A 16,154-nucleotide genomic window follows, 5' to 3' on the forward strand; every position below is an offset into this window, starting at 1 on the left:
ACAAATCAAATCCTGCAGTCTGTTCTCCAATACATTGCACACTAGACAGTAAAAACAGGCTAGTACTTTTTTTCACTGTTTACTTAAAATTACACACATGTATTCTAGTACGTTTAGATGTTTTCAAAATAAATCTAAACTCTTTAGGACAAAAGGTAAACTAACAAGTTTGTAGACCACTCCCATCTTGCCTCCAACTTCTTTTTTTTCTAGACCATCCAAACACAGAAGTAGAGTTAACATTGTTTTCAGCTCAAAGAAATAAATGGGAGTCCATTTTAAGATACTTAACCAAAGTAACTTTACAAATGTTTATTTAAAAAAGGCACAATGTTAATAGTCTGAGGTTTCAATGACTAATTCTTAAGAGGTTGAGAAATCTAAAGAAGGATCCACAATCCTAATTAATTGAAAGCTTGTTTAAAGAACCCCCAAACAGCTATTGGCATGTTTCAGAGTGCTTGACACTTGACAATGATACATATGAAATACATTTGTTGGTGAAGGTAAGCAAGGCATTTCATTAGTTTAATGATTACAGTCAAAGAATCTCATCTACAATATAGTAACTTTTCCATCAATAACACACTTGCATGTTTTAACATTTTAATCCAGGAAAAAAATAGAGTAATGGGGCAAACTGGTTTACCAATGATTTTCATAATTAAAAAAAAATCCATTTAAAGCTCTTTGTCATCAACTTCCTAAAATAAACATGTACATGTTCTCTTTAAAATGAGTTCTCATTAGATACATTAATATGTGAATGCACAGAGATTTGCAGGTTTTGGCAGGAAAAAAGTCTGCGCTAGTCCAAATGATAACCTTATGTAAAAAGGTTCATTTGTTTACTATATGAATTACTGTAATTCTCCAGATTCTCACCTATGCACTTACCAGATGCACTTTTAAGTAAAATTGTCACATAGTGTTTTGTAAAATTGCACAAAAACTGAAGTTATATTACAAACAAAATCTCCTTGGTACAGCTGGTCAAACTATTCATTGTAACCAGTATTAGTTACAAACCTAAGCCCCAGTCCTTCAATTGACAGCATATAAGCAGACTGCTGTGCTTGAATGGAGCACCACTGACTTTCCTGGGGCTCCCTACAAGTACAGCAGCCCCTGTGTGCTATTAGCTGCAGGACTGAGGCTTTTTTCTGCTGTCAGTCCTTCATGAACCCAACAGAGGTCCTCGAATGCGTTTGTTATTCCCAAGCATTTGCTGAATCGTGTGGAGAGTAATTTTTAGGAACTCAGTTCAGAGTAGGATGACCAGATGTCCCATTTTTAAAGGGACAGTCCCATTTTTGGGGACTTTTTCTTATATAGGTGCCTATTACCCCCCCACCCCCTGTCCCATTTTTTCACAGTTGCTATCTGGTCACCCTAGTTTAGAGTGCTCTTGATTATCCACGTTGCAGATTGTTTCTGCTTTCTGACTGGATGACAAAACTTTTCAAAACTGAAAGTATATATAATGACCTTCTGTTAAAACTTTCAGGTGAGCAGTCATGGAAATGTCCGTCAGTCCCAAATTGCATACAAATTAATTCTTGGCAGCTGTTTGAATTCTCACGAACACCAGAAAGACACACCCAGCCAAATGAAAAGCAGCCAATGTAGGGTTCTGATTTGTAAGTCAGGCTTTTCCTTTTTTGATCAACTCTATTTTAGTTAATCGGTATAAAAAGCAACTTTGAGACTCTGGGGGATGCACTGAAGCACCTTGGGGCTTTCTGGATCTGTACCAGACAGACATAGTGAAGAAAAACGATAAAAAGAAACACTTTTTTTTCCTTAGAGGACAGATATAAGTACTTCCTTCCTGCTAAGCTGACCCATGCAGCTGCACAGACAACATCATTGTCAAATACACACACACACACACACACTCATTTGGTCAAATATTTCAGATGACATGGCTACTTTTTTAAGCTAACAGTTTGCATTCAGGTGCCCACAAAATGTAACATTTACTAGAATTTTTTGTTTTTAAACTTCACTTTCACTTTTGAACTGTGCGGGTGTCTTCACTAGTACGATTACCCAATTTAGGGTAAGTATACGCAGCACACAGCAGCGAGCCTCTCAATTCAGGTTAACAGAGTTGGGCTCCTGGGACTTGCGCTGCCGCACTAAAAATAGCTGGGTAGACGTCGCAGCGTGGGCTGGAGCTCCTGCTTTGGAGCCCACCCACTTCTCTAAGCTTCAGAGCCCGCCCACTAGCCTGGGCTGCAACTTCAAAGCACAGCCTCCACTGCTATTTTTAAGAGCACTAGCGTGAGCCTTGCTAGCCCAAGTCTGTCAGCCCAGAGTGGGAGGCTCCCTGTTGTGGGTGCTGTAGATGTACCCATACAATGGTACAATGTTAGAGCTGCGTCTAAGTAATGGTACATTAACAGATCTACTGATGTTTTTTTTTTAAGGGGTAAGGAAAAGGGGCTAGCCAGAATAGTAGTCAGTTCAGATATACACCAGCGATAGTTCTTGCCACAAGAGCAGAGTTGAGAATTAAAAGGCACAAGTTGTTTCAGACCATCACTATTTTAAGGCCAATTGTCAGTGGGCAACACTGCGCTTCACAGGGCTAACCACAGAAAAACGCTCAGGTATTTGAAAACATCCCTCCCATCCTTTCTGAGGATATTTCAACAGGACTACATTTTTTTTTCATGCAATTTTGAAACTCAAGCCCCTGCTGTTTACATTGTGTTTTTTTTCAGGCAGATATGCAGGTTTTCTATCCAGTTTTGCTCATCTTTTCTTCACCTTGAGTTTCCCTGGATTATTTCTGCAGAAGTGTTCGCTGAACTGAAAAAAAGAAAAAAGGAAAAGAAACAAATATACAAACAAAATAACCAAATCAAGCTTAGTACAATTCTCTATCAATATATGAGAATCCGACTTGTAGAACAGCGCTTCTTTTAAAAGTGTGAACACTCTAATCTTAGCAAATAAATGGGCATTTGATATTGTGGGGTGGGCGGAGGCCCGATCTGTCTGTAAGCAGAATTCTGCTTGCAAAAAAAGGGGTGGCTACATGTTTTTGCACCCACGAGTAACTTGAAGACATACATTTTAGTGACATATATGGCTACCTAATTTACATCTGCAGTCAAGTATTCAGACATACAACTTCTAAGAACTGCCCCTTCAATTCACTGTGGATGCAGCAAAAAAGGGATACTTTTGCAGGCACAAATTGTGTCTACAAGAGTGATTTTGGGTCATGGGAAGTTTAGCCTTATCTATGCAATATACAGTTATAGTAAACTCAGACTGGAATGTAACATGCTTGCATATGCATCTAGGAGAAAATGGTTAAATTTCAATGTATACAAAATTTTTTGGTTTTGTGGGGTTTTATTAAACCCCTAAAAAAATCACTAATTGTATAACAATTGTGGTACATCACGACTAAGTCCAGGAATCCTAAACTAAGTTTAAACTTTCAACCTACTCTGTCTATAACTCATATATGAAGCTGAATTTTGCAGAGCTCTTACAGTATTATATTTATCTATATTACAATGGTAACCTAATCCAGGACCTTATAAAGGTATATTTCACTATGGGGAAAGGGATAGGATACAGTGTTAAACTAAAATCTAATGAATATCTAGACATTTTAAATCTGCTCTTCTCTTGAGCTAATATAACCAGATTAATTTTACAAGAACTAGAATTAATATCTGTATTTAAACTATTTGTCTGAATATCTCAGGTTTGAGGTGAATATTCAGAACTATCTGCACTCTCGACTTCAGGAAGCAGTTGGAGAGAAAGGTACTTGCTTTATAGTTTTATAAAATAATTGATAATATATTACAGAAAAGTTTATACAAGAGATCTTGAACCAGATAAGTCTGTGGGGACAAACTGACTGCATTGAAGTAATAAGGCAGGTAACTCTTTGCTCAGATTTAAAAGGTAGAAAAGGTTCTGCTCTGACGCTGGTTTTAAACTAAGCACACAGGAGGACATATAGTTACTCATAACCTACACTCTTGTGAGAGGCTCAACTTTATTTTGTTAAACATATCGTACATTCAGAAGCCTCTCCAAAACTTCAGTGCCTTGCTGAGTACTCCCATTCATCCCTTCATTAGCCAGTCAGAAGGGGTGAAACTGACACAAGCCAAGTTTGTTTTCTGGCTGTCACCTATAACACTTCAACAATTCCCGTATCCAAATTTGTCTAGGGCTTCCTAGAGCCAGGTTTCCTACTCTGGCAATACATCATCAATTTCCCTAGCCAATCATTTTAAACAGCCATGTCTGCATTGCACTACGGAGTTGGAGCTAATTGAAAAAACTCCTAGCAGTCATGATCAGACAAAAAAAAAAAAAAAAAGAGTTTGCTATTTTATGCTTCTCTTTTATAAAAGATTCTTTGTGGTGCACAACAGTATGCTACTCAGTTTAATTTTCCCTGCCTCCAGCTTGCTTTTATGTAACTGCATCTTTGTTCAAATACCGTTAACCTTTTATTAATGCCAACTCTGGCAGAGCTTTATTGGTCTAGTGTCACACAGCACAGCTATGGCTCCAGTCAGACTCCCAACACATCCCACTAAACACACCAGCCAGCTACCATTCCATATCATTTTTCAAATAATTGATTTAAAGTAGCAGCTTTGTGTTCTTTTGGTTCACAATTATACCCATTTACATTCCCACTACTTCCTTACACATTTTAATATTTCACCATGAAGAAAAAATGCAAAAAAAAGTGTTATTAATTTGCTTTAGTTCCACATTTTTACCATCTAATATAAATGAAACAAATTTGAAACTTGTTTCGGTCCAAATTTAGTTTCTCTTGCAGTTATAAACACTTGGCTACAAGAATGTATAGTGCAAGTGATAAGTCTCTTTAGGAGATTAATTTCTGTGATGCAAGTCCACAGAGATTCCTGCCAAAAATTTTGCTCTTCCCTCCAGATCCTTTTCTTACCAGGTGGCTCTGCATGTGCTCCTTGCTGACTTTCCATATTAACATTTTCTTGATCTCCTGAGATACAAACACAAACATTGTAAGACATCAGGCATTTGTATTACCTGCATTTCCCTAAGACCGGTAATGGCAGATACAAGAGCAAACATGAGAGAGGCTGGGAATGCTCTGTAGCAAAGCAACTTAAAAAGGCCTGTGAAACCACTGATGGATGGGTATAGTCTCCTTACACTGACTAGGCGGCAAAGTGATCATCCTCTGGAGAAGCTTCTCTAGATGATGGCCACTGGAAGCATAGGGTACGTAATTCAGAGCTCCTACAATAGCCTAGACCAGGGATCGGCAACCTTTGGCAGGCAGCCCGTCAGGGAAAGCCGCTGGCAGGCCAGGACGGTTTGTTTACCTGCAGCATTCGCAGGTTCGGCCGATCGCAGCTCCCACTGGCCGCGGTTCACCTTTCCAGGCTAATGGGGGCTGTGGGAAATGGCACAGGCCAAGGGATGTGCTGGCCGCCCCTTTCTGCAGCCCCCATTGGCCTGGAACGGTGAACCCCGGCCAGTGGGAGCTGAGGTCGGCTGAACCTGTGGATGCTGCAGGTAAACAAACCGTTCTGGCCCGCCAGCGGATTTCCCTGATGGGCTGCAGGCCAAAGGTTGCTGATCCCTGGCCTAGACAACTAAAAGAAAGAAGAATGCCACCAAGAGCAAATGAAGCATTAAGTTGTATCCAGTAAACATGTTATTGCCCTTGCAAGTTATTTGGGGGAAAGTTTTGTGCTGTGTGACATTTCACGTAGTGGTCCTGGCCTTCATATCCTTGGTTTAGGAAGACAGTGGGGGAGAAGAGAGGAATAGAAACCAATGGTGGGAAGATGAATATCTCAAAAAGGAATAAACTCTCCTGTGCTGTTATTAGAAGCCTAATGTGTGGGAAACAACTGTGTACTTAGTCTTCATAATTCACAAAGTGTGGGTTAGCCTGGGCCCACTAGTGACATTACAGAGCCAAGATAGTGACTCTATTGTTAAAGTTGCAAGGCAGTTTCCACTGTAAACATTCCGCTTCCCACTCCCCATTTCCTCTAATTTTTTTATTTCCCCTCCAAAAGTGTTGCTTAAACTCTCTCATACTTGCTCTTTGGCAAGTAGAGATTTTTTGGAAACATTTGAGAGTCCTCAGTCCAGGTTTTTCTGAGCTATGGGATTGGGGGAGGGGGGAAGTACCCTCTTATATCTTTTTTTTTTAATCTATTTTTTTTGCCAAAGCATCTCTCAAACAGCTTAGTTTTAAGCCTGACTTAAAATATATTATTCCTTCATGATGACTGCTAATGCATTGGGCCACTAAGACTGGCTGATATGTTTTATATTCATTACTAAATTCCATATAAACTTTCTAATTAAGAGCCTCAACAGATCACAAAGGAAAAAAAACTAGTTAAAATCTTACCACTTGCTTTGAAACAGAGTTTCTTCTTATGGTAAGCAATGAAGCTAGATACTGCTCCAACAACTGCTACAGCCACAGCACTTATAATTCCAGGTATCACTCCTGGAGAGGCTATAAACAAGACATTTTTTTTTCTAGATATAAATGAGGACAGACTTGGATTCTTTCTCAAAAGATATACAAACTCTGAATGTTTCGAAACAGCACTAACACTTGAAGTAATCTTAGACATTGATTCTGCCTTCTTTTCATGGATTTTGAAGAGTCAAGCATAGATTTAGAACAGTTAATTTTTCAAGTAGTACATATTATTAAGCAGCATGAGAGCATTCCATTATGGTGATTGGCATGGTATGAAGTATATTCATACAAAAATGAGTGGGCACTATGAAGTCTGGATCTAAACCTTGTGAAATGCTGTGTGCAAGGTTCACATTTTCTACTCTAATAACTCACAGTTTTTGACCCATCAGAAGTGAAGTATTTAAAAAAAGGTGACAGGAACAAAGCTGTTTGAAATAAAAATGCTAGATTTTGTATAATATTTTGAAGCTGAAAAGCACTGTCAGTGCTTATTGGCACTATTAAAATTCTAAACCTGCAGGCAATAAAAGGAATGCCTAATGTTAGATGTTTAACTTTTTAAAGATGATGTACAGATACAATAGATATATGAAAATCCATGCATTTACCTTCCTCATCTCCTCCACTCTTGGGATTGGTATCACCTTCTCCTGTAAGAACAAATAATTTCATTACTAGAAGAATCTTTTGTAGAGAACAGTCTTATCACAATGAGAATCTGCGCTCTATGTCAATGCATCATGCAAAATGACCCACTATCTCCGGATGCTACATTAACAAAGTCAATTCAATGGAAACAGACTTCAAGTTTAAATAATAAAGAAATTACACAAAATATGTTAAAAGAATACTCAGGTTGCAAAGTCAAGCATTCAAAAATAGGAAATGCCAGACCTAGGGTTGCCTGTGCAAACTTAATTCAGTCCCATTGGGTGTATTTATTGTGATACACTCTTTAATTACATGATCACAGACCCTGTTTTTCTACAGGACCCTGTACCAAATGCATAGGATGGATGGTTCCCAGGGAATGAGTAGCTAATTCAATATTTTATCTTATTCTCATGGTTCAATAGAGAGTCCCAAGGCCTAATTTACTGCACACCATTAAAACTCTGCTTTAAATACAAAATTATTAGATTTCCTCATGGAGTTTTCTATGGTGATTATCACCAAATTATCTAAGTGTTTTACAAACATTAACTTAGTTTCACAACTGCTCTGTGTGGTAAGGTAGCATTAGCATCTTCATTGTACAGATGGGAAACGGAGGCTCAGAGATTAAGGATACTAATGTTGAGTGCCAGAGTATTTAGCATTATATAGCACTCTCTGTGCTCAAAGCTCCACAGCTCCCACTGACTTCAGTTGCAGCTGTAAGTGCTCAGCACCTCTCCAAGTCAGGCCCTGGGGTCTCAAGCTGGGAATCTAAGAAATGAATACAATTAGTGGCCACCTGTGAAAAGTGTGGTTTAACTCTGTGGCAGAGGCAGCAATAGAATCCAGTTCTCCTTTCCAGCATTCAACTGCCTTAACCATAGGGGACTTTTCTTTCCGTTCTTGCAGTCCCCTGCCTCATTCACTACACACCTTCCAACTTCTGCAACAAGTGAGGCAGGGGTGCTATAAGTAACAGCCTTACTCATTGGGAACTCTGATTCATTCCCAGAGTGCCACCTGTCCTCTGCACTGAATGATGCAGGGATCCTATGTGATCGTGCAATTGAAGTCTATCACAGTGCACAGGCAACCTTGGTTCTGGTATTTCTTAACTTTTAAATGGTTGACTTTGCAACCTTAATATTCTTTTAACATGGTTGTGTGTATAATTTTCTAGGCATTTGAAAAGCAAGCTGAAATGTGAATTCCATCAGGTGACGCCACAGTAGGGTGACCAGATGACAGGAAGAAAATATCGGGACACAAGGGGGGGGGAGGGGGGGGGGTCACTGGCGGAGCAAAAAAACCCAAAAAACCGAGTGCTGCCGGTGTAAGGACACAAACAGCTCCCTCTCCCAATTCCCTACTGTGACCCAGTGCTGCCGGCAGTCGGGGGCGGGAGCTGAGAACAGCCCAGGGCTGCGGGCAGTCAGAGGAGATTATGCACCCTTCCTTAGGTATGCATACCTTCAGCCTCTGGTTTTTAGGGGGGGGGGGGGGGGGGAGAAACCAACAGAGAACAGCTGAGTGCTGCCAGCAGTCAGAGGAGAAGAAAAAAAAAAAGCCGAGAACAGCTGAGTGCTGCCCGCAGGCCAGCAGAGAAAAAAAAAAAAAAAAGCGGAGTGCAGCGTCCCGACCGAAGATCAATCGGGACGCGGGACAAATGCCTAAATATCGGGACGGTCCCGATTTTATCGGGACGTCTGGTCACCCTACGCCACAGAGGCTGGAACCTTTAAATCCACCACACGGACCTCTGCCATTTGAGTTAATGGAGTACTGGTAGCAGTAGTACCCTGTTTCCCCGAAAATAAGACAGTGTCTTATATTAATTTTTGCTCCCAAAGATGCGCTAGGTCTTATTTTCAGGGGATGTCTTATTTTTCAGAAATGAAAAATGCCTTATTATCGGTGGATGCCTTATTATCGGGGAGGTCTTATTATCGGGGGGATGCCTTATATTACAACGAGAGGCAAAACTGTAAGTAGGCCTTATTTTCGGAGGATGTCTTATTTTCGGGGAAACAGGGTAAGTTGCCATCCTCTCTCTGGATGAATCATCAGATGGTGAGGAGACACTCTTTGTCAGTGCATTTCACAGATACCTTCTGACAGCTGGGAATGCTGACACTGAGGAATCTCAGGTGCTGAAGGTATGTGCTCTAGTGGGCACAGACCCTTCTGCCCCACCCTCTCTAACATGTCCCAGTCCTGTCTCTTCCCCACACCTGACTTCTCCTCCTACCCTCAAGTTCCTAGTCTCCATAGCTTGTTGTCCCAATCTATTCTTTCCCACCCCCACTCCAGCTCTTGTCCCCTCTGTTCAAGTCAGGTGGCTTCGTCATCCTTGCTGCCTGGTGCCAGCACAGAGAGGATAGGAGAGAGTCTCCCTGTTCTCCGTTCTGATACCTGGCAAATGGTCTGTGATCACGTAATTAAAGAGTGTTTCACAATACAAAGCAGCATGTAGCAATTGGGAGCAGTAATCACAGGGAAAGTCCTGCTTACCCGCTGAAGACCTTGGCTGGTGCATGTTCTGTGCAGACGGGATTCTCAAGAAAATTTAACTGAGTGTTTGCAAACAGATTTTTCAAAGGTTTATAACTTGGCCAAATACCAGTGCGCTTTTTCCCCATGGGAACAGCAAGATGCACATTACTGGCACCCGGGATATTCCTATGCCAAATTTCAAGTCTCTGTTCCAAAGTAAGGCACTAGAGCTTCTCAACAGAATGGCTGGGGGATTTTTTTCCCAAAAGCACCTAAGTCCTATTTTCAGAAGAGACTTAGGCTTTTAGTAACCTAAATCTCACTGAAAGTCAATGGGACGTAAGCTCCTAAGTCACTAGACATGGTGCTGAGGTGCATTTGGAAATTTTACCCACTGTGAATGCTGAAACAAGTACCACTTTCATATCATTGTAGTTTTAAACCTATTGTTTAGGATTCCTGAATCAATTCCACTCCCTTGGATCACCAATTTTTCTGAATGAACAAAGTACATAATGGTTAAATTGGAAGATATCAATGCCCGTGCCTCAAAGAGACCAGGACAAAATCTAGCATTCCTAACTCATTTTAACCAGCTTGTGACACACAAGTCTTAGGCAAAAACTAGATAGCAGTGGGTTTTACTGTGAAGTGTTGGACATTATCTTACCCCTTTTTTCTGGTGGAAGTTTACCATCAACTAAGTCTTCATCCTTAAAGCTGCCTGTAAGAGTAAATAAAATGGTTATCCTTCCTTTTTAAGTGTTTATAACTGATATTGACTCTTCCTTTAAACTACCATGACATGTTCATCCTTGATCTCTTAACCCCTTTTTAGCTTCTATAAGCTGATAGGAAACTTGAGCCATCTGAAAAATAACTATTGGAACACGTGTTTATTCATGACATGCTGAAAACTATGTTTTACTTCATACATGACAAAATCCAAGGTTTAAGGCAGACTCTTAAGAACAAACTTAGTGCAATGCCATAACTACTCTCCACCACTGGTTTGTCTCTCACCCACAAAGGTCTATTAAAAATTCAGCTAGTTTATTTGTGATTTCCATAGAGCAGATTCCATATTAACACAAAGTAGAGCAGACTCCAGGTTAACACAAAGTAGATTCAAAATGTGCATATGAGATACTAAAAACAACCTTTCTACCAATTAGCAAGTTTGGTTGGAACAGCACTAGGACTTGCAGTTCCCATTGACTTGAATGAAATCTGTGGGAGCTCATCTTGTCAAGGTGGGGAGAGGATAAATCAGATCACTTATTTAGGTGCTTTGCTTTAGGCACTCAAATGCAAATATTGACCTATGCACACCTTTTCTCTTTTTTAAAAATGAAAACAAAGGAAACTGACTCTCTGCCATCTATTACCTTGCATGATTTGTTTGCAAAATCAAGCATCAAGCATTTTCTCTTAGTTCTCAACTGTTCTTTCATCACGTCTAAGTTAATCAAGTTCATTATTTGCATAGTCAGAAGTAAATGCCTTGATGTACCAAATAATTTAAAAATGAATGGTTCATTTGAAAAGAAAAGTCAATAGAATGGTCTGAGTATGATGGCTGACAAATGCTATTTAAAACATTTACAAAATTCTTACCACCAGTATTGTCCTTGCTTCCAGGCTGAGGTTTTGGGTGGTCATCTATTGACAAATATTGTTAGGGGGGAAAAAAAGAGTTAAAATTGCAAATGAGTAAAGTGCAGAAACAAGCTGAATAATCTATACCCACCTTTCCCATGTTTCTCTGTCTTCCTCCCCTCACCCCCCAAAAGCCCCTCCATAACTTATGTTTACTAATATTATGGCAGCTGACTTCATCCACTGTGTTCAAGATTGTAAATAAGAATCTCTTGAGAACCCTTCTATTTCCAACTATCACACCTCATTTCGATTTGTGTGTCTGAAGTTTAGGGCCTGCTCCCGCTCCCACTGAAGTCAATAGCAAAACTCCCATTGAATAGAATGGGGAGCAGGCCTGGGCACTAACGTGGAATTTTTAAAACTAGGTAGCTAGCATCAAGTATGCATCAACTTTAACACTATGGAACTGAATTTATTTCAGACTGCCAGCTTTGTAGGTCTCAGTCTCAAAAAAAAAAAAATCAATACATGTGAAGAAGAAAATCGGTTCATTTTGAGTTAATTCTAGTTATGAACATTTAAAATTAGCAAGACCCCAAGACAACCTCATCTCATTTTATTTATATATACACACAGCAATAAATGCACATGGAAGTGTGTACTATGCATACAACTTACACACACAGTTGATTCTACAAACATGCAATTAACTAATAAAGGCCACCAGTTCATCTGTTCTGACTGGCAATTCTATAAAAATGAAGACTTTTTTTTTTCCATTTACAAGAAACAGTAAAAGAAAAAAGGAAACAAATAAACATGGTGATTTACTTTGCCACTCCAATGCCCTAAAATGTCATGAAATTTGAACAGTAAGGTTGAACATTTTGATGTACTGATAATTAAAGATTTAAAGTCACAAGTGTATCCAATGTCCTAGAAAACCATGATTATAACCTGAGCAACTTTTCACATAAAGAGCCTGCATCCTAACCAGGCAATAACTTTACAGATTTCAATACTTGCATATAATTGACCAAGATCCTTCTAACAGAGGCATTCATGGCCTTTTATAACACCATGCCTCTTCTATGACTAAATGAACTAAAGGACCAAACATTGTTACAGTTCTGGAATTCTGTGCCCTTTGTTAGTTCCCACAGACAAGCTTCCCCCTTCCCAACAGTTGCCAGTAATGCTGAAGCACAGCAATGCTAGTGTGATACCACTTTTACGGGTGTTGTCCAGCAATTTAAAGAGTTAACAGACACTACCTGCCAAACTATGTTCCACTTCACTAGTGAGAGAGTGGCAAGGATATTGCAGTTTGCTCATGTGACTTAGCTGAAATACATTAAAGACTTTGCAAAGAGATTATCCCAGAGGAAAGGAAAAGGCTCCCTTTCTGACAACAGACTCCCACTTCCTGTCATAAAGAGCATATTATCCCTCCTCCCCCTTCTTTCTAGGGAGTGATTAGAAAGGTAATATTTTCAAATTACAACCACTTCTAGGAATGGTATATTAGTCAATTAGTGCTATCTAGTGAAAATAAGGTGATGAAACATACCCAAAGCCAACTAATCAAAAAAGACATTTGGAAAAACAAAAAAACCCAAAGCCATTAATGCACTCAAACGAGGCCTCTAACTCAACAGCAGAAACTCATGGATCCTCAATACCAAATTCTACTACATCAATTTCTGTGCGTGGCACAGACCTCATTTTAATCAAATCCCTCTTGATATTCACTTCTTCCAGTAGTCTTACAAGCTCTAACTCACCTCAATCTAATGCCATCATCACCCCTATTTTAAAAAGCCATGAAGTTGTTCCTTGGATATCTTTTAGACCTGATCTTGCAATGAGCTCTGCCCAGGCAACCCCCAGGGCCCACTGCAGGACACTCTAATTATGAAGGCTTCAGTATACAAAATATACAGGTTAACATTCCATGGTTCTACTTAGTAGGATTCCCTACTTACCTCTGAGGATCCCCCTTCCATTTAGCAAAATGGGATGAGCAGGGTGGTCACAGCCACAAGGTTTGCCCGCAACCCAGGTACTAGGCTCTAACAACTCAGAATAATAATACCCAGCTCTTATATAGCATTTTTCATGAGAAGATCTCAAAGTGCTTAGCAAGCTTGCAGCTTCCCCATCTGTAGAATGGGGATAATGACACAGATGTCCTTTGCAAGGCACTTTTGAGGTCTACTGATGACAAGTGATATACAAGAGCTACATATTTATTATGCATTGTTATAGTCTAATTCATGGGTTGCGAGCAAATCTTAGGGCTGTGACCATCCTGCTCGTCCCATTTTGCTAGCTAGTACAAAACCCCAATGAGGCTGCATGTGCATTTGTTTTTAAGAGACTGCTTTTAATGGAGTTTTTTTTAATTCACTGATAAATCTAAATGCACATTCTGAAGGCTCTAATTATTGTTTTCCTGATTATGGACTAGATCATGACTAACATCTAGTCCTGAGCAAGGGACAGCGTGTTGTTGCACTGTCCCCAAAGAAGCAAAAGAGGGAGATTGTGACTCAGTCTCAGTATCCCTCCTCCTGGTTTCCCCCCTTGACTCCAGGGAGGCAGTAACTGCACTGTATTTGTTGCAGCATATATCCCCAGCACAGCTATGCCACCAAGCAGACTGAGAGGGTGAAGCCTATGTTCTGCCCCTCTCACCCACCTTTGTTAGGGGGGAGAAGTAGTAGCTCTGTGTAGCCTGCTTTCCCTATTATCTGCAAAGCATGTAGCCAGCAAAAGGGTGCTAGGGTGTCCTTATGCTCTTATTCCACCATGCTAGTTAAGACACAATTTAACCCTGAGATATAGTAAAATACAATTTCAATGTGGTGGTTCAGCAACTGTCAGAGACAAATGTGTTCCCTGCAGACTGAGGTATGTATGACATCACCAAAAGATTTGCCAGCCAATAACTCAGTTTTGCCATGCCACTGCCTAAAGCCTAAAAAAGTCATTATTACAGTAACTCCTCGCTTAACGTGTAATTATGTTCCTGAAAAATGCTACTTTTAAGTGAAACGATGTTAAGCGAAACCAATTTCCCCATAAGAATTAATGTAAATGGGGGGGTTAGGTTTCAGGGAAAAATTTGTCATATATATATTTATACACTCACACACACACGCACACACAGTGTAAGTTTTAAACAAACAATTTAATACTGTACACAGCAATGATGACTGTGAAGCTTGGTTGAGGTGGTGGAGTCAGAGGGTGGAAGAGGGAGGGATATTTCCCAGGGAATGCCTTACTGCTAAATGATGAACTAGCACTCGGCTGAGCCCTCAAGGGTTAAAACATTGTTGTTAATGTAGCCTCACACTCTACAAGGCAGCACAAATGGAGGGAGGAGACATAATAGACGCATGGCAATGCCCGCAAACATTGCCTGCGGAAACGGAACATGATGATGAACCCACGCTATCCCACTGGAGCGCACCACTCCCTCTACTTTCCAAAGTGCTGGGGGGTGCATGTGTGTGTGAGAGAGACAGACAGACAGAGACACATACCATATGTGTGTGTGTGAGAGAGAGAGAGAGTGAGACACACATTGCACCTTTAAGTATGTTGACACCACTCTAAGTACACTGCCTTTTTAAGTAGATCAGCAAGTTGAGACAGCAGTTCCCTCTGTCCTGAGCCCTGTAGTGTCCCCCATCCCTGCTTTGTGGAGATGGGGTACAGGAGTGGGTGAAGGGGGACTCCCTGACATTAGCCCCCCTCTTTCCCCCCCCACTCCCTGCACAGCAAGCAGGAGGCTCCTGGGAGCAGCTCCAAGACAGAGGGCGGGAGCAGCACATGGAAGTGGGGGGTGGGACACCTGAACTGCCCGGCAACTGATCGTCTGCTGGGCGGCTGCCACACAGGGAACTTAGGGAAGCTGATGGGGGGTTTCTGGTCCATCCTGGTTCCAAGCCCTCACCAGCTAGCTCCAATGGACTGCTCTTCCTGCAAGCAGTGGACAAAGCAGGCGGCTGCCAAACATGATAAGGGAGCATTGCGCAACTTTAAACGAGCATGTTCTTTAATAGATCAGAGATGTAACAACGAAACAATATTAACCGGGACGACGTTAAGTGAGGAGTCACTGTATTATTAAAGACAGCTTGGTTCTATTATTTGATCCTCAGCTTGTCCCCAAAGAGGCCTGAAATGTGCACTTTAAAAAAAAAAAGACACACTGGGATAATTTATCTCAGATATACAGCAATGTGTAACCATGATTCTTTGTCAGTAACTGCACATCTAAAATCACAATAAAGCATTTACTGTAAGATGCATTATGTGCCAACTTAATCACTACTCACCCAACTCCGGCTTTTTGGTAGCTGAACCAGGCTTCTTTGTAGGCTCTGGTATGTCAAGGACATAGACGTTAATACAAATTGAAACGTTGCTGATGAATACATTGCACAAAGATACTTAGAGAACAAGTTTAAACAGACTTCCTTTTAAAATAAGTGAAAGTATTAGACCAATAATTTTTCAAGTTTTCTACAGTTGTATGAGTTGCCCTTAAACATCGAAGTATTGCCACCAGACCACTTCTATGTGGTCCAGGTTCTGGTACACTCTTAGTCATACTAACTAGCACCTTATACCTTAAATTGTGCCAGAGAAGTTAATACAGCTACTCATGGAGAAAGGTTTTAAGCATGTTCAGTACGGATGTCAGAATCTGCTCCTAAGTGTTTAAATTATGTTTTAACGTTAATGCTAAACACTATATATAGAAAAATCGCACAAGAAGGGATTTTTGCAAGAACATATTACTTACCGGGGCCTAATGCATCTTCTAAGTTAAAGTCGTCTTCACCTATCAACACACACACACACACACAAAAAAGCCAGAAATTAGCAGCAG

The 16,154-nt window shown here is 40.5% G+C and overlaps 1 protein-coding gene across 6 annotated transcripts in view; it reads right to left on the minus strand.

The window, feature by feature from the left end:
• LOC101951641 (CD99 antigen) overlaps positions 1-16,154 on the minus strand; it is a 514,232-nt gene that overhangs the window by 478,330 nt on the left and 19,748 nt on the right. Inside the window, exons 2-9 of one of the 6 annotated variants that reach the window (XM_005283322.5) lie at positions 16,068-16,106; positions 15,598-15,642; positions 11,264-11,308; positions 10,317-10,370; positions 7,105-7,146; positions 6,413-6,523; positions 4,964-5,020; positions 277-2,817 (exon numbers count right to left, since the gene is read on the minus strand). In XM_005283322.5, the coding sequence (XP_005283379.2) occupies positions 2,792-2,817; positions 4,964-5,020; positions 6,413-6,523; positions 7,105-7,146; positions 10,317-10,370; positions 11,264-11,308; positions 15,598-15,642; positions 16,068-16,106 (419 nt within the window). In that variant the 3' untranslated portion in view covers positions 277-2,791. Of the gene's footprint in view, positions 1-276; positions 2,818-4,886; positions 5,021-6,412; positions 6,524-7,104; positions 7,147-10,316; positions 10,371-11,263; positions 11,309-15,597; positions 15,643-16,067; positions 16,107-16,154 lie in introns of those variants that run through there. The other 5 variants (XM_065580774.1, XM_042840858.2, XM_065580776.1 and 2 more) reach the window with 5 other exon arrangements.

The sequence above is a fragment of the Chrysemys picta genome, chromosome 1 (assembly GCF_011386835.1).
Source record: "Chrysemys picta bellii isolate R12L10 chromosome 1, ASM1138683v2, whole genome shotgun sequence".
NCBI classification, from domain to species: Eukaryota; Metazoa; Chordata; order Testudines; family Emydidae; genus Chrysemys; species Chrysemys picta.